General features: G+C 38.3%; 1 protein-coding gene across 2 annotated transcripts in view; it reads left to right on the top strand.

Moving 5' to 3' along the window:
* The window catches only part of Mat89Ba (nucleolar protein 6 Mat89Ba), a 332508-nt gene extending 311476 nt beyond the window's left edge, over window positions 1-21032 (top strand). For both annotated transcript variants that reach the window (XM_067137975.2, XM_067137976.2), the window contains 2 exons: window positions 15749-15850; window positions 20756-21032. In XM_067137975.2, coding sequence (XP_066994076.2) covers window positions 15749-15850; window positions 20756-20902 — 249 coding nt within the window. In that variant the 3' untranslated portion in view covers window positions 20903-21032. The remainder of the gene's footprint in view (window positions 1-15748; window positions 15851-20755) is intronic.
* Window positions 21033-23674: the final 2642 nt, after the last annotated feature.

The raw sequence follows: 23674 nt of genomic DNA, 5'->3' as shown, positions 1-23674 counted from the left end.
CAAGGACTGCTTTTTAAGTAAGGACCACTTTGCAATCAAATAAATACCATATTGTCTTGCATAATTAACACATTTATGACAAAAATAATGACAAAAATTTGGATGCATAACTTATTCACGGAATCAGATATACAGAAATGTTATTTATGATTTATTTACATTTACAAGATACACCAAACATACAGTACACAAAATTTGTTTGACTCATTTGCAGTTATCATTTGGCGTAAAATGACAGCGTAAGTTTTCTTTTGAACAGTCAAATAGTGTAGGCTATACATCAGGCAATTTGAATGTGTGGGTTTGAACTACGAACACTGGAAATATTCTTTCTGTTATGAGCTGATAATGTGACCTGAAGCAAAATAAATATGAATTAACCAAAGTATGAATCACATGAATAATAATGACATACTAAGAAAAAAACGTTTTACCATGGACTTATATGACAGTATCGGATTAGCAGTTACGAATACATTCTTCAAGCTTAAGGCTATTCATCACTTCACAAAGGAGGCTAGGGGAACTAGATCAATAATTAACTATATCTTAACCAACTTTGAATTTGGGAAATCTGTTCAGAATGTGTGGGTTTTCCTTGGATGTTTTGATGATACAGACCGCTATCTGATCTCTAGTGAACTAAGTATCTCTAGGCCTAGGATAGATAGAGTGAAATCTGTTTGTCAGACGAATAAGGGTAGAGAATCTCCAGGACAAAGAAATTAAGCAGAAGTACATGGATATGATTAGCAAAAAGTTTCAAACAATGGATAGTAAGCAGGTTCAGGATATCGAAAGAGAATGGGTGGCATGCAGGGATGGTGTAGTACAAAGAGCAAGGGAGTACCTAGGAACAACTATGTGTAAAGATTAAAAGCAAATATCTTATTGGAATGATGAACTGAGAGCAGCTTGTAAACGTAAAAAGAAGGCGTATCAGAAATGGCTCCAATCAAGGACTTGATGCAGACAGGGAATTGTATGTAGATGAAAGAAACAGAGCGTAACAAATAGTAATTGAATCCAAGAAGAAGTTGTGGGAAGATTTTGGTAATAACCTGGAAAGGCTAGGTCAAGCACCAGGAAAACCTTTCTGCACAGTAATAAAGAATCTTAGGAAGGGAGGGCAAAAGGAAATGAACAGTCATTTGGGTAAATCAGATGAACTCATAATAGATCCCAGGGTATCCCTGGACAGGTGAATGGAATATTTTCAAATTCTTCTCAACGTAAAAGAAAATTTTCCTGGTAACGTCGCGAACAACACAGCTCAGTGGGAGGAAGGCAATGATGTTGGTGAAATTACATTTGAGGAAGTGGAAAGGATGGTAAATAAACTACATTGTAATAAAATACCAAGAATAGATGAAATTAGACCTGAAGTTGTGAAATATAGTGGGAAGGCCGGAATGAATGGCTTCGTAGAGTAATAAGATTAGCATAGATTATTAGTAAGATACCTTCTGACTGGACAAAAGCAGTAAATGCACCTATCTATAAGCAAGGGAACAGGAAGGATTGCAACAGCTATCAAGGTATTTCATTGATCGGTATACCAGGCAAGGTTGTTCACTGGGATTTTGGAAGGGAGGGTGTGATCAATGGTTGAGAGAAGTTGGATGAAACCCAGTGTGGTTTCAGGCCACAGAGAGGCTGTCAGCATCAGATTTTCAGTATACGCTAGGTAACTGAAAAATGTTACGAGAGGAATAGACAGTTATTTTTACACTTTGTTGATCTAGGGAAGGCATATGACAGAGTTCCAAGGAAAAAGATGTTTGCTGTACTGGGCGACTCTGGGATTAAGGGTAGATTATTAAAATCAATCGAAGGCATTTATGTTGACAATTGGGCTGCAGTGAGAATTGAAGGTAGAATGAGTTCTTGGTTCAGAGTACTTACAGGGGTTAGACAAAGCTGTAATCTTTCACCTTTGTTGTTCATAGTTTACATGGATCATCTGCTGAAAGGTATTAAGTGGCAGGGAGGGATTTGTTTAGGTGAAAATATAGTAAGCAGTTTGGCCTATGCTGACGACTTGGTCTTGACTTATTTCCTTTAATTCCAGGTGGAACATAGGGCATCGACAAAATTTCTCCAGCTTGTTCTATCTGCCGCCAATGCTTTCACCTCCCTCCATGTCTTGTTGACTCCAGCAATCTCCTTGTCTATGGTTCTCTTCCAGGTAATCCTCGGTCTGCCTTGCCTGCTACTGCCTTGTGGATTCCAACTCAATGCCTGCCTTGTGATACTTTCTTGTGGTCTTCTCAGGGTGTGCCCAATCCATCTACATTTTCTTCTCATTATCTGTTCCTGTATGGGACTTTGACTTGTGGCCTCCCAAAGGTCTTTGTTTGAGATGGTCTTTGGCCACCATATTCTCGTAATGTACCTCAAACACCGATTTATGAAAGTCTGTAAACTTGTGGTAATATCTTTGGTCACTTTCCAGGTCTCACTTCCATACAGTAACACAGATTTAACATTTGGTTTGAATATCCTTAGCTTCGTTTTTATACGAATGTGAGGGGATCTCCATATTGGTCATAACTGTGCAAAAGCTCCTTTGGCTTTATTTATACGACTCACCACACTTCTAAAAGCACCTCCACCCTGGCTTACCATACTTCCTAAGTAGCAAAATTCCTCTACCCTTTCTGTATCCGTTCCATCTAGAGCCAAGCTACAATTGTTTCGATGGTTTATGTGCATTTCTTTAGTCTTTTTGTTATTAATCTTTAAGCCTACTTCTGTAGCTTCTATTTTTAAGTCATTCAGTTTGATTTCCGTGTCCCGAAAACATTCTGCAAGAAGACAGAGATCATCCACATAATCCATTTCTTTCAATCTGTTATTTAATCCCCACTGAATGCCACGCTTTCTATTCGTTTCCTCTCTCAGCATACCATCCAGTGTCATGATAAACATGATTGGCGACTGTAGACGTACTTGTCTTACTGCAGATTTTACAACAAAAGGTTCAGACAGCTTCCCTTTATATTCTACTTTACAAGTACAGTAGAACCTCGATAATTCGAAATCGGTTAATTCAAAATCCAAAATCCCGCCTAATTCGAAGGAGGTCTCGTTCCCAGAAACATGAGATACAGTTTTGCATGTTATTTAAATTGCTTAATTCGAAATACGGATAATTCATAATTCGAAGTACAGTGTCGGCCCCATTATCGAAATTTAGACTTTTAATTCGAAACTGCCTTTACATTTTAAAACAGTAGTATGTTACAGAGTAATTTCAACTCGAAATTTATCCATGTCATAATAGAACGCGTGTTCTGGAACATGGAGTGGTACCGTAGCTTTCCGCATTTACACTCACTTCGGTGGATCTACAGTGCACTTCACATGATTACTAAGTTGAATGAAATCGGAATTCTTTTGTATTAAAACTTTTAAGGAACGCCGTAATATCACGCAACGGGCAGTGTGCGGGAAAACAGAATCCGCAAACACTGGCGATGCCGACAGTTGACGAAAAAAAAAGCCGTGGCTCATATAATAAATTCGTAGGCACTGAACAATATTGTCATTGCCGATGAAACTGCATTGCTTTATTTTAATGCGAGCACAAACAGTCATATGGTTTTAAAGGAGAAAGTGCCAGCTGGAGAATTGTACAAGTGTGAGGATGGGGGTCATTGTAGTGCATTGCAATGCACATGGAAGCGAGAAACTTTATCCCCTCGTCATAGGAAAGATCGATAAGCCACAATGTTGTGGGCGTCGGGCACTTTCCATGCCAGTACAAAGCATCTAAAAATGCAAACAGTACAGAAATCCAAAGAATAATGCATTTGCACAGGGGAACCAGCATACTTTATCCTCGTCTTTGAATTGTGTGATATTTATCTTTCGTTGCGTGAGGTTATGTTTGTAAGTGATTTACCCAAGTGCATTATTTGAGCATTGAAAATGCACCTTGTTGGATACATGTTGGAAATAGTTTTTTCCCATGGCATTTGAAATGCTTAAACCATGAATCGAGGTGATTACATGTATTAATGAGTCTTAGAATACTTTGTGACGTGGCAAGTGTTTACATTTCTGAAGTACAAGAGAAGTGCCATGGTGGGAAATCGTACAAGGATAGTCATAGGAAAGTTAGATTTTAAGGACATCGGGCACTTTCTGTGTAAATACAAGGCATCTAAAATGCTTACAGTATAGTAATTCAATGAATAAAGTACTTGCACATGGGAGCCAGCATAGATTTCTCGTCCTTGAATCGAGCTTTCTTTATCTTTCTTTCCTTGCGTGAGGTTATGTTTGCCAGTTAGATATCCAAGTTCATTATTTGAATACTGTAAATGCACCTTCTTGGATACATTTTGGAAAAAGTTCTTTTTTCATGGCATTTGAAAGGTATAAACTGTGAATCAAGGTTAACTGCATGCAGTAACGGGCCTTAGAATATTTTGTAACGCAGAGAGGGTTGGTACTTCTGAATTGCGAATTGGCGGTTAATTCGAAATCACATAATTGAAAGTCCGATTTTTGAGTTCCAACGACTTCGAATTAACGAGGTTTTACTGTATATCCATCATACATTGCCTGTGTAATTCCATTGTGGAATTCCAAACTTTTTCATAGCCTTCCACATTTTCCTCCAGTAGACAGAGTCAAAGGCCTTTTCAAAATCAATGAAAAGTATATATAGAGATATCTGATACTCAGCCAATTGTTCAGTGGTTAGCCTTAGTGTGTTAATCTGATCGACAGTAGATGGACCTTCTCTGAAACCTGCCTGTTCTTGACGTAGTCTCCTGTCAACGGCTATGCTTATTCTGTTCAGTATGACTCTTGACATACCTTTTCCCCCATATGAGAGCAACGTTATTCCCCTCCAGTTATTGCAATCTGAGAGGTCACCCTTTTTCGGTATCTTGATGAGAACACCCTTCTTCCACTCCTCTGGAAGGTGTTCTTCGTTCCATATTAGTGTTAGAAGTGGCTCCATGGTTTCTGCTGTTAAATCTGGATCTACCTTTAGGGCTTCTGGGATAATATTATCTACACCGGGTGCTTTGCCACTCTTCATTTGTTTCACTGCTTGTGCAATCTCTTGTCGTGTTGGTGGTTCTACCGAGCCTTCTGGATCCTCCAAAATGGTTTCAACTTCTTCAGTTCTCGATTCCTCACCAAGATTATTGAGTATTTCCATGAAGTGATGTCTCCATCTTTCCAATTGTTGTGTCTCAGATGTCAAGGCTACTCCGTTTGCATCTCTGACTAGTTTCTGCCCTGAAAAGTTGCTCCTAGAAAGCTTTCTCGTAATGGCATATACTTATTTGCTGTTGTCGACTCTTGCTGCTTCTTCTACTTGTGTTGTGCCAGTTGGTCTGTAAACACTTGTTTATCTCTCCTCACTTTCTTCTTAACCTCCTTGTTGGCCTCCCTGTATTTTTTCATTGCTGCTGCTTTCTGGTTCCTTGTTCTATTGGAGTTGACAAGTGCCTTGCACTCTCTTCGCTTTTGGATTGATTCCCAAGTGTCATCCGATATCCATTCTTTCCTCCCTGGCTCTCTGTAGCCCACTATCTCTTCACATGTGCCATGAAAGAGTTCCTTGACTGTATTCCATTTAGTATTTACATCTTCATCTGGTTGTTCGGCGAGGGCTTCAAACCTGTTCTTCAAATGTATCTTAAATTCATTTTACACTTCAAGTTTCCGAAATTTTCTGGAGTTGAAACGTTTCGTTCGTACTACTGCCTGTTTTACTGGTGCTGCCACCTTCAATCTAACATCAGCAATCATAAGGTGATGGTCGCTCCCTACATCTGCTCCACGTTTATTCCTCACATCCAAGAGTGAATGTCTCCATCTTTTACTTATTGCCAAGTGATCAATTTGGTTTTCTGTCCGGAGATCAGGTGACACCCATGAGATCTTGTGGCAGTTCTTATGTGGAAACAATGATTCACCTATAACTAACCCAAAATTACTGCATAGGTCTATGAATCTCTGGCCATTATTATTTTCTTCTCCTATTCCGTGTCTACCCATGATGATTTCTCTTTCTTCATTTTCATTACCAATTTTTGCATTTAGATCTCCCATCAATACCACAATGTCCTCCTTCTTTATCCCTGCCAGTGCTGATGTCAGCCTATCATAAAACTCCTTCTCTTCCTCTTCTGCTACCTCTGTTGGCGCATAACACTGTACTATGGTCACAGGTCTAACTTTGGTTCTTATTCGTACAGTAATTATCCAGTGTGATACAGGGGTCCATTCCGTTATGCTATTTTTTGCTTTCTTTGTGAGTAAGACACCCACTCCACTTGAATGCTGATCATTTTCTTCTCTTCCAGAGTAAATCATGACACCACCCTCTTCTGTCCTCACCTCTCCGTAGCCTGTCCATCTTATTTCACTCAACCCAAGTATCTTCAGTTTATACCTTTTCATTTCTGCCATTACTTCTCCCAGTCTGCCAGTTTTGTACATAGCTTTTACATTCCAGAATCCAATTCGTTATCCTGTATTTCATTGCAAAAGTTGTCTCCATAAAATCCGGCCAGCATAAATTTTGCCTGGTTTCTGTAATAAGTTTAATTCAGGTGTTCGAAGTATTAACCCACAGCACCCTAAGTCCAGTAGAGGGGCTGCCTCCTGTCTGCGCTAGACCTCAGGATTTTTTGTATGGGTTATCTCCCTTAGCCTTTAAAGATCCCTCTTTACCACAAGGCAGTGGTTTCTTCTTTATTTATCCCCAAGAAGAAGGGTTGCCTCATCCGCAGCTTCGCCGTACCAAAGGACTCCTTCTCCGCCGTTGCTGTATCATTGAGGCCTTCATGAGAGCCCCGTTAGCCGTCACTTTTTAGGATTTCTGTAGGGCCTTCACAGCTACCGTAGCGGTCATGGGGCACACACAGTCCCCACTGTACATCCTCCCTACAGGCAGTCCCCTACTTCATGCTGTTGCTCACCTCCCACGACGTGGACGAGGGGTTGGCCTTGTGGGAGGCTGACTTGGTTTTAATGGCAGATTATTCTCGAAGCTTGCAGTTGAAAATAGTTGTGATGAGTGTGGTATGAAAATTAGCCTTTCCAAGAATACATTGATGTCAGTAGGAGAGAAATCCAAGAGAATTCAATGTCAGATTGGGGATACAAATTTGGAAGTGGTAGATAATTTCAAGTATTTAGGATATATAATCTCCCAGGATGATAGTATAGTGAGAGAGATTGGATCAAGGTGCAGCAAAGGTATGCAGTGAGTTTCGATCAACGGTATTCTGTAACAAGGAAGTTGGTTCCCGGACAAAACTATCTTTACATCTGTCTGTCTTCAGACCAACTTTGCTTCATGGGAGTGAAAGCTGGGTGGACTTTAGATATCTTATTCATAAGTTGGAAGTAACAGACATGAAAGTAGCGTGAATGATTGCAGGTACAAACAGGTGGGAACAAAAGCAGGAGGGTATTCGGAATGAGGAGATAAAGGCTAAATTAGGAATGAACTCGATGGATGCTGTACGCATAAACCGGCTTCGGTGGTGGGGTCATGTAAGGCGAAGGGAGGAGGATTGGTTACCTAGGAGAATAATGGATTCTGTTATGGACGGTAAGAGAAGTAGAGGGAGGCGAAGACGACGATGGTTAGACTCGGTTTCTAATGATTTAAAGATAATAGGTATAGAACTAAACAAAGCCACAGATGTACACACGGGATGGTGTCAGTTGTGTACACTGGTTTATTTACAAATTATATACACATTATACACACACATTAATGTACCGCCATTTTGAACAACTCAGTGCTAAGATGAAGGAGAAGAAGACTGCAGCATCAACATGTCAGCAAAATCACAGCACGAGTTCACGACTTTCACAAGCAACTCTACCGAGCTCGATAGCTGCAGTCGCTTAAGTGCGGCCAGAATCCAGTATTCGAGAGATAGTAGGTTCGAACCCCACTGTCGGCATCCCTGAAAATGATTTACCGTGGTTTCCCATTTTCACACCAAGCAAATGCTGGGTCTGTACCTTAATTAAGGCAATGGCCACTTCCTTCCCACTCCTAGCCCTTCCCTGTCCCATCGCCGCCATAAGACCTATCTGTGTCGGTGCAATGTAAAGCAAAAAAGAAAACCAACTAGCAACTCTTGCTAACAACTCTACTCCAACTCCCAAGGCTGCCTCTTTATATACATTGCCTGGCCAGGCTTCTAGGAAAGTATGACATAGCATGTTTTCTCGTAATTCCTAGAGTCTACAATAACATATTTACAATGAATGGAATTTTCTATACAACTCTAGTGACAAGGTGCTTTGTTCTGGACTATTACCGTGTGTTGCATTGGATTTATGCATCATATTTACAGGTAAAAATAAATGATATACTATTAATTACATGTTCTTGCATTAAATAAACTCATATTAATATACATATAGCAGACTTGTCGTGACATAACCTCACATGTTTTGTTACGACCACGAATTATACCAAATAAAGTCCGTACATAACTACGTAAATAATAATAATAATAATAATAATAATAATAATAATAATAATAATAATAATAATAATAATAATAATAATAATAATAATAATAATAACAATAGAAATCGATATTTTCATTATTTACCCATGGGTTAGAGAATTGTTTCCAAGTTATACTGGTCCATTACACTTGCATCAGGGGTCGCCTACATATTGAGTGCCCTGACCGTAATGAACATATATTTATGTATGGATAATCTCAATGTTAAGAATTATATATGTGTAAAACAATAAATAGCCTACATGTTTACTTACTTCTACCTGTAAATTGCTTATTGTGGTCTATCTATCTTCTTCTCTTACCATGCTCCTATATGCAAACCATGTTGGTGTGTAAACACAATATCAAATTATAATAATTAAAGAACCACCTTTCCAATACACAAAATCCTTATATTTAGGATGAAATCGTCTAATCACAAATTGGACATGTTTCACTCAACTTTGTGAGCATCATCAGCAATAGTTAACATAAATCATTGGTGGGTCAGGACCCTGATCCTGGTGTATATCACAAAAGAATGTCTAATATACAATGATAAAAGATATAAATTTAACACTTTAAAATAATCAATAAGATTATTTATGTCTATTAAAACAAAAAAAAACAAAAAATTTATCATTAAAAATGTTTAAAATGTGAAACGGAATGGATGGCTTAAAAGTTAAAAATAGTATATGGTAATTAGATGTTCTTAAAAATCGTTGTTCAATATATCTACGCTCGATTGCATTAAACTGTTTATGATAAAATCAGTTTTTCATATCAGGGTGAGTTCTTATTATAAACTATATTGCTGTTTTTAAAAAATAAAGATGATGAGAAACGCTAAAATCGCACACGATGGTTGAAAAACGAAGTTCACTGGTGATAAAATGTCGTCTAGATCGGCGTAAATTAGCCTTTATGGGACTCCTTGCGTTGTAATTTCAGCCGTTATTTTGTGCAGTAATGTGTTGAAATTGTTCTTCTAACGGAGAATTACTGATCTATTATATGGAATTGATCGGATGTATCCCGTGTGTGAACTGGTCCCTTGGTTGTTTACTTTAACAACTGCGACTGCCGCTGTTGCCTTAGCAAAGTGACATCTGTATTTATTGTTTTCAGGTTTTTTCTAGCTAATATAGTGTATAGAGGGTAAAAATCTATGCATCTGTGTTTTTGTGTACAGGCAAATACCTGTTTTTAAAAAATGTTAATTTTTAGAAAATTGTCTGTTACTTGTTGGATGACCCTCGTAGGTATAAAAATTTCTATTTCGAATTTGAAAATTAGTGTTTGCTGTGCATTAACAATGTTTATTAACAAAGTTAATGAAAACCTCTTGGTGTGGACGCAGCTTAAGTCGCCTTCAGTCCTGTGTAACATAATCAAGATTGGTTGTTTAACCAAGGGACCAGTTCACACACGGGATACATCCGATCAATTCCATTTATTAACAAAGTTAACGAAAACCTCTTGGTGTGGACGCAGCTTAAGTCGCCTTCAGTCCTGTGTAACATATTCAAGATTGGTTGTTTACTTTAACCAAGGGACCAGTTCACACACGGGATATATCCGATCAATTCCATGTAATAGATCAGTAATTTTCCGTTAGAAGAACAATTTCAACACATTACTGCACAAAATAACGGCTGAAATTACAACGCAAGGAGTCCCATAAAGGCTAATTTACGCCGATCTAGACGACATTTTATCACCAGTGAACTTCGTTTTTCAACCATCGTGTGCGATTTTAGCGTTTCTCATCATCTTTATTTTTAAAAAACAGCAATATAGTTTATAATAAGAACTCACCCTGATATGAAAAACTGATTTTATCATAAACAGTTTAATGCAATCGAGCGTAGATATATTGAACAACGATTTTTAAGAACATCTAATTACCATATACTATTTTTAACTTTTAAGCCATCCATTCCGTTTCACATTTTAAACAATTTTAATGATAAAAATTTTTTTGTTTGTTTTTGTTTTAATAGACATAAATAATCTTATTGATTATTTTAAAGTGTTAAATTTATATATTTTATCAATGTATATTAGACATTCTTTTGTGATATACACCAGGTTCAGGGCCCTGACCCACCAATGATTTATGTTAACTATTGCTGATGATGCTCACAAAGTTGAGTGAAACATGTCCAATTTGTGATTAAATGATTTCATCCTAAATATAAGGATTTTGTGTCTTGGAAAGGTGGTTCTTTAATTATTATAATTTGATACTCTGAACTCCAATACGGTTGAAAAAAATGAGATTTATAAATTGTAGTGTAAACACAATCCGGACTGCTTCCTCATTTTTTGCTCTTCTTCACTTTCAAGAATTCTCTGTGGAACTGACCTCTGAGTTTGTTAATTTTATACTCAATATCATGTTGAGTGCAATTAAACTGAGAGGCCAGTTCCAAGTAATTATCCTTTCAAGGATTCCTGTCCTCATGGTTTGGATGCCGACTTTCCCAATAAACGAGATAATTCTGGTAGGATTCAATTAGTGCCAAGACCTTTCCATTTGACCACTTCATGTTAACAAAATAATATTGTCATATACTTCCTGGTATTTTGTAATTCCGTGCAGTGTACGAGTTGCTTGCAATTCGATAGTCGATTTCAAGAAATAAAAAGAGCATCGTATTCCGTGCTACGAATTCGCGTGGTCTAATTGCGTCTTTCCGCATGTGCAAACTGAAATGTTAATGAAAACATGAAATGTTAATGAAAAGTTTCATTCACAAAAGTTAAAGAATTTTTTTTTTAATCAACATGCTCAAAAAGTTAATGAACACGCTACTTTGTTTGTCAACATACAGAAATGTTCATGAACATTGTGCATTAACAATGTTTATTAACAAAGTTAACAAAAACCTCTTGGTGTGGACGCAGCTTAAGTCGCTTTCAGTTCTGTGTAACATATTCAAGATTCCCATTTTCTTGAAGCTCTTTTTGAACAACTTAGAAGAAATCGTGTCCCAAGTGCACAATATCCATTCACAAATGAGTTCCACCGGTGGTTTATGAAGCTTGTCTTTTTTAGTAAGTTCGTGCACACTTTCCAATCCAGCACCGACAGTTTCCACACATTGGCCTTCACTGGTTTATTTAGCAAAAAATCCAAGAGTTGAATTACTGATGTTAGTCCACCAGGTATCAATGCCAAATTGGTTTTTGTGGGTTCCAGTAATTTCTTAGTGTCTTCAGTCAAGGTATCACGAAAACTGTCCACCATGAGGAGAGACCCCGCTCTGATACCCCAAAATGTTTGTATCCAATCTTGTCTGAGTTATGTGCCTATTCACTCCTTTTCTTAGATACAAACATGGATCCCTCACGGAAATTTTATTTTCATTATTGTTTTTCATTTCGGAACAACATAAGCTGTAAGCTTCAGTTGCTATGGCAAACATATATCATTGTTTCTCGCTTCCAGTAGTGCGCGATAACTTACTTTCCACTTCCCAGTCACGAAGCTATGAAAATAGATGACCTTTTTATTTAAAATCTTTCTGCGTTGTTTGGCATAATGATGTTTGTTGAAGAGAAAGTCCATTTCTCTTCATAAAGTTAATCGTCCAGACTCGGCTAACTTTAAAATCTGAGACACTGAATCCATGTGCAGCAGTTATTTCTTATCCTCAAAATTCAGCGTTTTGTGGGAAACAGTATATCCATTGTTGCATAACTAAATCACATAATTCTTTAGATCCTCTTCTACTCGTGAAATTCACCACATTTTGGGCCACAAAATACTTTTCAGGACTTGTTGGTCACTTAAAGTGCAATTTTCTATTTCTGCCAGTAGGGCACGTTGCACTCGAACACTGAATTCTTGCTGCCCCCTGCACCATTCTTTTGTGTTTCAGCGTAACTGTTAACTGTGAGTTTATGTGATGAGATATTACTCGAATATTTGTTTATTGTGGATTAACAAACAATTTTAAGATCACAAAACACACATGTTCCCAAAACACTCATAAAATTTATCTGTACCAGACTGGAAAAGAGTGTCTCTAGTTGGGTCTGCATTGATTCATTCACTGAACTAAAGTAATGTAGTGACCAGTGGTATTTCCTAATGGGTGATAACAGGAAATTGTGCAGTACAGTATTTGGAATGTCAAGTTTCTTAGTAGGAAGACTGTGTCTTGTCATCATTATTTTGAAACACATTCAGAACAGTGCAAGAAATCAATGAGAAAGTGGATGTGAGAATATGCAAACATTTCCCCCCCCCATTTTGACCAAAAAATATTGGGCGTTAATTATGCAAGAAAATACGGTACTACTGAATATGTTTGGGCAATATATATGTAATCCGATTCTACATACATTCAGCTACTTTTCCACATAATCTCCATTTTTCTTCAAACACGTGTGGTATTGTGAAAAGTTTTTGTAGACCCTCATCTTAGAAGTTTGCCACCTGTGATGAGAAATGCTAACCACTGAGGAACCTATTCAGGCAAAGGAGAAGTGGTAGTCACTAGAAGCAATGTAAGGGCATTAGCTGGGTGATCAGTTTGCTGCCAGTCAAATGATTCATTGTGAGCTTGCATTCAAGCTACATAATGTAGTCATGAAGCATCAGCACTGTAGCAGACAGAAGGCCATGGTGTTTATTCTAGATTGTGCAGTGATGTTTCATCAAGGTCGCACAGTACGCAGCTGCATTGATTATTGTTCTTGGCAGCATGTTGTCGGCTATACTTTTGAACAGACCAAAACCGAGCTCGATAGGTGCAGTCGCTTAAGTGTGACCAGTGTCCAGTAATCGGGAGATAGTGGGTTTGAGCCCCACTGTCGGCAGCCCTGAAGATGGTTTTCCGTGGTTTCCCATTTTCACACCAGGCAAATGCCGGGGCTGTACCTTAAGGCCACGGCCGCTTCCTTCCACTTCCTAGGCATTTCCTATCCCGTCGTCACCATAAGACACATCTGTGTCGGTGTGACATAAAGCAAAATAGCAGCAGAACAGACTAAAGCGGAAGTAATTGCTTCGTCACACTTACCTTGGTTGCAAATGAACCGGCGTACAATTGAAACTTGCTCTCCAGCACTATAACACAGCACAGCTCTCCGATTATAACTTCTGCACATTTGAAAGAATTAATGCATTATTGTATTAATATTTTTGGAGTTCCGTACAGCTCCTGCTGTTTTGAACGTAATATGATAGTAAATATACCTCCGTGGTCAAGACATCCAATGAATAAGTATGACAGCTCTGCATTGGGTACATCATTGCCATAACTTGTGCTGACAGAAGGCATGAAACGTGTGCCTCCCTTCCTTGCTCCCTCTCGTACCAAGTGTTAACACAGTGGGTGCAGCCCCTCTCATCCTCATCTTGCCTTGGACTGTTCCCTCTCTTCCTCTTTAGTCTGCTCAAAAGGTGGCCTGGACAATAGCAGAACTCCACATTTGTTTCAAAATATGCTTGTTATAATCTTGTGAGATGAGAAAGTCTGTTTTTGTGTCTGCCCAACTTGGCAGGTTCAATCTTGACTCAGTCTGGTGATATTTGTAGGTGCTCATGTACATCAGCCTTGTGTTGGTAGATTTACTGGTACATGAAAGGAATTCTGCAGGACAAAGTTCTGGCACCTCGGCGTCTCCATAAACCAGATGTCTCATTTCCTGTGACAATGTGGTCCCAATAATGCATCACCTTCTTCATGGTACTGGGTCAAAAATTTTAAAGCACTGGGACATTTTTTATTTTGTGTTCTATGGTCAGTATCTCTGGAACCCACCATTTGCACAACTTTGTATATTCCAACTTCTCTGATGCAATTTTGTCGAGAACAGACCTTGAAACCTGTGGGAGGATATTGTGAACTGTCCATTTGCATGAAGTGTGGTGTCATCCTCATGCACAATATTGTTGCAGATCAGAGATGGTCGACCAGTGCTTCAGTTGTCATGAACATTTTTGGTACCTTCCTTGAATAACCTTACCCGTTTATGGACTTTTCCATCACTCGTAGTGTTGGGACCATAAACTTCACAGATCTGGTGGTGAATCTTTGTCTGTGGCACATTTTTTGCTGTCAAGAACTGGATAACTGACTGAATCTCTCAACCCTGCGGGCCACTTGATCGTCTTAATGAGTTCCATTGCACATTACGAAGCAAAAACACAGTACTAGCATTGCAACAAGCATGTGTTTGTCCATAAGGGATTTTGGGAGTCAGTGCACATGTACAACATACAGGTAGACGTTATACGCGATAGTTACGTTCAGTGGAATTGTTGCACATACCAAATTCGTGTAAATCGAGTGTCATTTATTTTATATGTAAAATATAAGGTTACGTTTCTGTTTACTCACATATTAAATTTAAAATAGCAGATGTTCTTCGTATTTTTACAAGAAATAACCATTATCATGTTTCTGAAATAATACAACTTTTATACACTTAAAAACTGAATACTGAAACACACAATAATAAACTAAACTCTGCACACAAGCTCTTGACATTAGCTTGAATAGCAGCTCCAGAGAGAGATGTGTTGTTGGTTGTGATGCTCAGTCTGATCCATTCTTTCCATCGCTTCTGAGCGAGAATTGGTCACTCTAGTCACACTTATGTTAGTAGAAGATTGTGAGCAGTTTTTCGAATTGATTCCTCATTGTCACAAATAGTTCTCTCAGTGGATTCACTAAGTCTCAAAGCACACTGAATGTCAACAATATGCTCACCTTTCTCATAGCGATCCAAAACTTCTGTGTTTCTAACAATTACAGCTTTGGTACACGCTTCTTTCCCTCGAAAGGCACATTTCCTTCCTTTTACCTCGCATTTTAAATACGAAACCTGTCAAGTGTAATTTGATAGCTCTACTGATCTGAACTGACGATTCACGTCTCGACAAACACGACAGAAGATGCGCGTAGAGACACTCTTGTCCCGTTTAACCTTGGCGTGCAATATAGTGTGCGTTACAGCGTTCGACATGCATGTCTGCACCCGCCTTAAGGCATTACAGCTTCCATGCACTGTTAACAGGTGACAGTACTAGACTCAAAAACCGAAATGGCATATGCAAAGTCCCGGATAACGAATCCGTGTATAACGAGGTTTACCTGTATATCATTTTAAAAGAGGCAGGCAATTTGTCCTTAGTTAAAAAATAACCTTAATATTTTCACATGAATGGTGGTTTATCTTCCTGTAAAGGTTTATAAAATATTCTGTCTTTTTCTTAGGATGGATATGGTGACTATGCTCTCTTCTTTCACGATTGCTATGGAGGTAATATTATTGGTGTGCTGTGGAAACCTGTGACTTCAGAGGAGAAGAATTTTAAGGTGATGTGAAATGTTTTTTGTATGATTAAGAAATTATTAAGACTGATTAGAGTAAATATCTCAAATGCTATATTTTTACTAATCAAGAAATTGTCAAGTCAATTATTTTTAAATTTTTAAATTAATGATGTAGACCTGTGCATATATTGTGTAGGGGAGGAGAAATCTTCATTCAACTTCCTCTCATAAGTTGCCAAGCAAAGGAAGTGTTAGGGTCATTTTAAAATAAGAAATTAGATGTTACCTTAATGGTGCACATGATTACCAATTCAAGCTATTGAACCTTTCAAAGTAACAACAAATGCTCGCTTCTCATAAGTTGCCAAGCAAAATACTGTTAGGGGCATTTTAAAGTATGATATTAGATGTTATTTTAATGGTGCACAAGATTACCAATTGGAGCTGTTGAACCTTTTCGGGCCTGTACTACGACAGCCAGATAAAAGTGCGGTATAAATTTATTTGGCAGTTCGGACATTTATCTGGAAGTTTGGTTGAAAACGCGTACTACAACTTTCGTTTATGTGCAATCTGGGAAAATATTCTCTAGTATAGCTATGCCAAAGTTGAAGAGGCTGTTTAGCGTTCTTATCTTGTCGTAGGACAGGTATCCTAATTTGGATAAAACCTTCAATACTGGTATTTTGAAGTTTTATGATGAGCCGAAATTATTATGTTATTATATTTATGTTTCGTGTCCATGGACGTATAACGTGCGGACGTACGGCACACAGATTTCCAATATGGCGTCAAGGAACAGCACCATTAGATCTCTGATGTAAAACATGTATAAATTCTATGTAGATTGTTTTAGAGAGCGATTGTTTTCTTTTTTGTATTCTGAGAGAGGCACGGAATGTCTTCTTCTTCTGACAGGATGAGTTTCGTAGTGGAATAAAGTTGTTTTTAGAATACGTAAAAGTGTTCTCGTGTGATATTTTTATTGCGTAAAATAGAAAATCGCATATAGAGAACGACAAATTGGCGACCGTGACAGGACTTTCGAAGTTTAATGATGAAGATTGATCAAATGACCGTAGTGATTGTACGAAAGGCGCTGATATCCCGAGGATTACCGACGGATGGGAGCAAGTCGGAACTACAAGAGAGACTACGCCGGGATCTGATAGAAAATGAGGAAGACCCAGGTAGTTTCGATTTTGAAGTTGTCTCGGAGAAGGAAGCCAACGACCGGATGCTTACGCAACTAACTACCTTGATCAGGACACAATCTGAAGAGATAAAAGGCCGAATCGATTCCTTGGTAAGAGATCTGAAAGAGGATATTTCCAAAATTAATGACCAAAACAACAGCGTAGAATTAGATGTACCGGTAGATAAAGTAGTAAGTGATATGAACACCTTGGAAAACGAAGTCAAGGAGAAGAAAGACGAAGAGAAAACCATTTCAGAGGCTAACAATGCAAAAGATCAAGATTTCGATGCTCATTCTGCAACTGAAGAAGATCAACGAAAGAAACCTGCGTATGATCTGTCCTGTCCTCATTGCTTAATACAATGTGACACAGTACAGGAGTACAAAATGCACCTCTATTCACCTAAACACATAAATGTCATGAGGAAACAATCATTACTACATAAGCAGACCTTGCAGCGAATGCGTATGAATCAACGTCAAAAGCACCGCATGCTAGATGAAACTGAAGAGTTCCGGCATACACTGTCTGATAGAACGAAGTTCTGTGCCATTTGTAAGCTCAATTACAAGCAGCCCAAATCAACACACATGACTTCTGAGGATCATGAGAATATGGTGAAATTCTTGAATCCATACTGCCGGGTGTGTAAACAAAGATTCAATACACTAATGTCTTACGAACATCATCTGTGTTCCTTAGATCACATCAAGTTCAAGGCTCTCTTGGCCGACAAATCCAAGAGTGACGATGAAGAGAGTGGTGGAAAAGATGATGAAAAGGAGCTCAACCTTGTCAACTTTATGATTCTTGACTCAGTAGGTTCTGTTGGTAGTAAGGAAGGAGAAAGCGGAGGAGATGGAAAAGCTGAAAAGAAAGCCGGGGGAGAAGAAGAGAAGGAAATCGTACCCAAATCTAAAGACAAAACTGAAACCATAGGTGCTGAATATGCCCGGATTGTGGGGGTGTATTACTATGATTGGTGTCGTACCTACTTGTCATGGTATGAAGAACAAGAGAGAGTTCTAACTATCTATTATCACTCAAGGGCACGCTTGCGGCGATATGTACGTTATCGTGAAGATAGATTTCTTAGAAAAGAGGCTGAGAGACTTCATCAGAAAAAGTTGGCAAGAAAGATTCTGAAAAAGAAGCAAGGTCCGGAAAGGCATCTAGAGAGAAGGATCAATCAGATAGTAAAACAGCGGAAAATAAGAAAAAAAGTGAGAAGGATGGTGAGAAAAGCTCAGAAGATACAACAGGTGAATCTTCCAAGAAAAAGGAAAAAGACGACTGAAATGGCAGCGAGGTTTCTCAAGGAGAAGATGTTATCTCGACCCCTACAGGATAGCGGAGGGACCGGAGAGTGGGCACTCTCTAGGGGATCCCGGAGGAGTACGGACTTCGGAGAGGATCAACATACACTGATACCTGTTCTGGAGGATGGAATAGCTGAAGACATAGATAACAAGACGACTACTTGTAATTTGGGACCTGGAGAAGAGAAGGTCCGGAATCAGTATTGAAGGTTTTAGGGGGGGATAATTGTCGTAGGACAGGTATCCTAATTTGGATAAAACCTTCAATACTGGTATTTTGAAGTTTTATGATGAGCCGAAATTATTATGTTATTATATTTATGTTTCGTGTCCATGGACGTATAACGTGCGGACGTACGGCACACAGATTTCCAATATGGCGTCAAGGAACAGCACCATTAGATCTCTGATGTAAAACATGTATAAATTCTATGTAGATTGTTTTAGAGAGCGATTGTTTTCTTTTTTGTATTCTGAGAGAGGCACGGAATGTCTTCTTCTTCTGACAGGATGAGTTTCGTAGTGGAATAAAGTTGTTTTTAGAATACGTAAAAGTGTTCTCGTGTGATATTTTTATTGCGTAAAATAGAAAATCGCATATAGAGAACGACAATCTGAGACTTCGCTCATATTGGGGACGCTACTGTAAAGAATCAAGATGGCTACACATCAAGATGAATCTACATCTGCATGATGCTGTGCGAAATTAAGTTGTTACGATGTAATTTATGTATATATTTTTAAAGTAAGTCATGCTTCCTGTCCAGCTATCACAGAATTCTTAAAAATTTCCCAAGTAGCAAGTTGTTGCTACTGACTATATCAGTAGCACACAAGCAGTCAACCGGAAGCTTCATTGGTAGCCGTGGTCGTTAGGGCAAACGTCGTTTGCTGCTATGCAGTTTTTTGTGGGTTCGAGTCCCAGTAGTCTAGCATTTTTTTTTACCTTCTAAATAATAGTCGGTAGGGTACTAGAGGTGATAGTACACATTTCCTAATCATTAAAATGCATGTCAAAAGCGTGGGGCTGGGCTGAGTGGCTCAGACGGTTGAGGCGCTGGCCTTCTGACCCCAACCTGGCAGGTTCGATCCTGGCTCAGTTCGGTGGTATTTGAAGGTGCTCAAATACGTCAGCCTCGTGTCGGTAGATTTACTGGCACGAAAAAGAACTCCTGCGGGGCTAAATTCCGGCACCTCAGCATATCCAAAACCTGTAATAGTGGGACGTAAAGCAAATAACATTATTATTATTAGAATATATTTTTCATGTAAATTTTAAAACCATTTCAGCAAAAGAATCCTGTAAATATTCAATGAATTGTAGTATTTATTCGATATGTAGCAATATTTGTTGTGAAAAAAATTTGGAGGAGATATTTTGGAGATTCTAGAATATATTCTTCATGTAAATTTTAAAACCATTTGAGCAAAAGAATCTGTAAATATTCAATGAATTGTAGTATTTGTTTGAATTGTAGTATTTGTTGTGCAGACCTCTTTTAACTGCAAAAATGTATATATATGCAAATTTGATAACATTTATGGAGGTAGTTAATACACTTTTAAAAAATATAAATATTATTTCATGAGTGATATTAATATATTAAATGTGCAAAATTTTGCTTTAGTAGCATTTGTAGTGCTTAACTATACATTTGAATTTTACAACATTTAAGCTTATTACAAGATATTAGAATCATTCCTTTTCGCCTGCAGGTTAATTCAGGCTTGGTTTCTCTCAAAATGTTTGCTCCCGCTCTCCTCCTGACCAATTTTATGTGATGGGTTTCCACTAGGATTTTGACAGCGATTTCAAACTGTTTTGTCGTTTTTATAAACTAATAATTTGTAAACTATGAGGTCCACAACCTCACCATGTGCTACTATTATTCATTTCCATCTGCATCATTTGTTTTCTCATTCCCCTGTTTCTTAGGTTAACGCAGTTTTTAGTATCAATTATTATTTCAAATTAACACCTGTTTCACTGAATTTTGTCGCAATAAGTTGTTTTTTGCTCTGCATATTGATGTAAATATTGTATATTTGTGCTATTTTGTTTCCGTCTAGGCTCTCTTTTGTTTGTTTTTTCATTTGCGCTTTCATTATGTTTTTTAGCATTTTTTCAACTCATATTATGTAAATTATTCCAACCCCCCTAATTTTTTCACTGAAGATGGCTCAAACGAGCCGAAACATGTCTGAACTTGTTTACTCCGTCTAATGACGGAATATATGATGTATTGAATAGGAGGATACTTTCATTTTTCGCCATTGTAAAGTGAACATTTAAGCTACCTAAAGGTTTACTAAAGGTTTACATTCAGAAGAATATGGAAAAATATTTTCCTATATATCCTATATTTATACCAATACTGTATTCAGCAGTCATTAAATATCGTGTTATAACATAATTTTTTTGTTTGTAGGTGTCACATGTTAACTGTCAGAAAATGAATGCTGATGGATCCAAAATGAACTTTAACTTTGAAGCTGTCGTGGAGGATTTTTATATTATTGGTTCTGGACTTGTAAGGACAATTGAAACAAAAGAAGAGCTTATGAAAGCAAAGTGACATTTTTGTGATTGGTTTTTAATCGTGTGTAGTGATGGAAGTTCTGGTGATTGACCAGAAGTGTATCTCATTGTAAATACAGTAAAATACCAGCTTAACAAAATTTTGGGGACCTCTGAAATTAATTTGTTATACTGAAATTTTTTTATACTGAAATAAGTCAATTCTTAAGAACTCACCTAGTATTATATCCGTTAGTTATTGTTGTTTTTAGGGGTGGAACTACGAGATCATCTGCCCTGTTATATTAGCTGCAGGATCTATATAACTTCAAAATACCATTATAATAATAAGTACTGACAGATGTTTTCAGAAAATCTATTTTTACATTGTACCAGCAAGTCTATACACTGTTCCAGAACATCATTTTTTGAAAAAGTCTGTGATTTTCTTCTGAACAGATCCAGACACAAAAGCTCATTCCAAATAGTCACCAACCACTGCACATGAATTTAAAACAGATTCTAGCACGTCACTTCGTGACACAAGAAAATCTTGAAGACTAAGTGCCATGTTCGTTGCCTGCTGAAGAGTCAAGCTCTGTCGATCACAATCATTTTGAGGGTTGTCTTCCTCTTCCTCCTCATCTCATGGATCTCTATCATTCATAATGTCCTCCACAATTTCCTCATTGGTGATTTCTTTGTGGACTATTACATCATGATCTACATTGATGTAGTCGGTAAGACTTACCGTAGATGGCACATCCAATGTTGTACACAAACGCTTCCAATTCTCCTCGGTTTCCACATCATCCAACACTTCACTTTCTGCGACGTCTTCTGTAAAAACCACTCCAGCTTTTCTAAAGCAGTTTGTGATGATGTCTGCATTCAAGGATTTCCATGCAGCATTAAACACCTGCATTGCTTCCAATATATTGATCTTAATGTCTCTATTCGTGGCAACGTTGCACAGCATTTGACGGACTACACGAGCTCGGTAATGCCGCTTTACTGCCTGAATTATACCCTGATCCAGCGGCTGCAGAATTGAAGTTGTATTTGGAGGCAAAAATAAAACGTTTACATGCTCCAAATGGCAAGGCACACAATTATGAGAAGAGCAGTTGTCCAATAATAGAAGAATTCTCCTCTTTTCGGCCTTCATCCGACGTTCCAAGTCCAACAACCACTTTTTGAATAGCACAGATGTCATCCATGCCTTAGAGTTGTGTCTGTATTCACAGGGCAGATGTTGCACCCCCTTGAAGCATCTTGGCTTCCCAAACGTCCCAATTATGAGAGGCCTCAGTTTGTCCGTCCCTGTGGAATTGGAGCACAAAAGAGCCGTGATACGTTCTTTTGAACGTTTGCCCCCAAAACACTTATTTCCCTTAAAGTCAAGGGGTTTGTTCGGCATTAGTTTATAAAATAACGCAGTTTCGTCTAAATTATAAATGTCTGCCGGCGAATATTCTTTCAAGGCATCCTTTAGAGTCTCCAGCCGCCATGAAGACGCAACTTCCTTCGGGGCATCGTTAGCTTCACCATTTATAATTTTGTGGGATATGCCATATCTCTCCCGGAACCTATGAAGCCAACCAGCACTACCCATAAACTTAGGTGACCCAAGCAAACGTGCGAAAGATCGCGCACGCTCACATAACAGTGGGCCATTTATTGGAATGTTTTTACTCCGTTTTTCCACAAACCACGTATAGACGACTTGGTCCACCTCCTTGTAGTCGGCTGTCCTAATCTTCTTACGCTGTGGACCTCGGGCATCAGCATCAATGTTTTCCTCTATCTTATTTTTCTGTTTTAAAAAAGTAGAAAGTGTTGACGGGCTAATGCCATACTTCTTCGCTACATCTCCTTTCTTTCTGCCTTTCTCTACTTCCGCAAGTATTTTACGTTTTTCACTCAACGAAAACTGCTGTCGCTTCTGCTTATCCATTTGCGATGATATGTACTTATTTATTTAACAAAATGCACATGAACTTTGCAAGTTTAATGATATAACCTTAACAGCAAGAAGAAGTAGTTCTCCAAGAGAGAAAGAGAAAACAAGCAGAAATCAGCCTGGATTTTTATTCAGCTGATGCTATGATTGACCGCAGCTGGACGGGTCCATATAATGACATCGGAAGTCAAAGAGAATGTGAGAAGTGCTTTGAATAGGCTTTGCGAATTAAATACGAAGAATAAACATGCAATGCGTGATGCGACGAAACCGCCACGTTCATTTGTGGATTACAAACATCGCAATCCTACTCAGCCAATAGTGTGACGTCTTACATTGGTTGATGGGCGAAGCCTATTGGTTACGCAAAGCGCAGTGTTCATTGGTGGATTGCAAACTTGGCGCTCCTACTCAGCTAATGGAGTGACGTCTTACATTGGATGACGGGCGAAGCATATTTATTTATTTAATAGCGCACAAATGTGCATTAAAAGAAAAATCCATTAATCTTTCGCATATTCTAGTGAAGATTTTGTTCTCTTGTTGCATTTGCTGAAATGATAGCGATCGCAATGTATATCATACAATGTAGGGACGGTTCATGAAAGTCTGATCGCCGGCATAGACGATGGTGAAACCCATGTACCGCCTGCCTATTCAAAGCACTTCTCACGTCATTATTTGCGGTCAATCATAGCATCAGCTGAATAAAAATCCAGGATAATTTTTGCTTGTTTTCTCTTTCTCTCTTAGAGAACTACTACTTCTTGCTGCGTATGTGAAAGCTGCATTCTTATTTTCAAATCTTCCAGTAAAAAAGTTTCTTTGGATAAATTGGAGATGCCCAGTGTTCGTTTCAGAAATCTG

Source organism: Anabrus simplex, chromosome 1 (genome assembly GCF_040414725.1).
Source record: "Anabrus simplex isolate iqAnaSimp1 chromosome 1, ASM4041472v1, whole genome shotgun sequence".
Taxonomy (NCBI): domain Eukaryota; kingdom Metazoa; phylum Arthropoda; class Insecta; order Orthoptera; family Tettigoniidae; genus Anabrus; species Anabrus simplex.
Note: the sequence above shows the minus strand (reverse complement) of the source record. Positions and strands in the feature narration are given on the sequence as shown.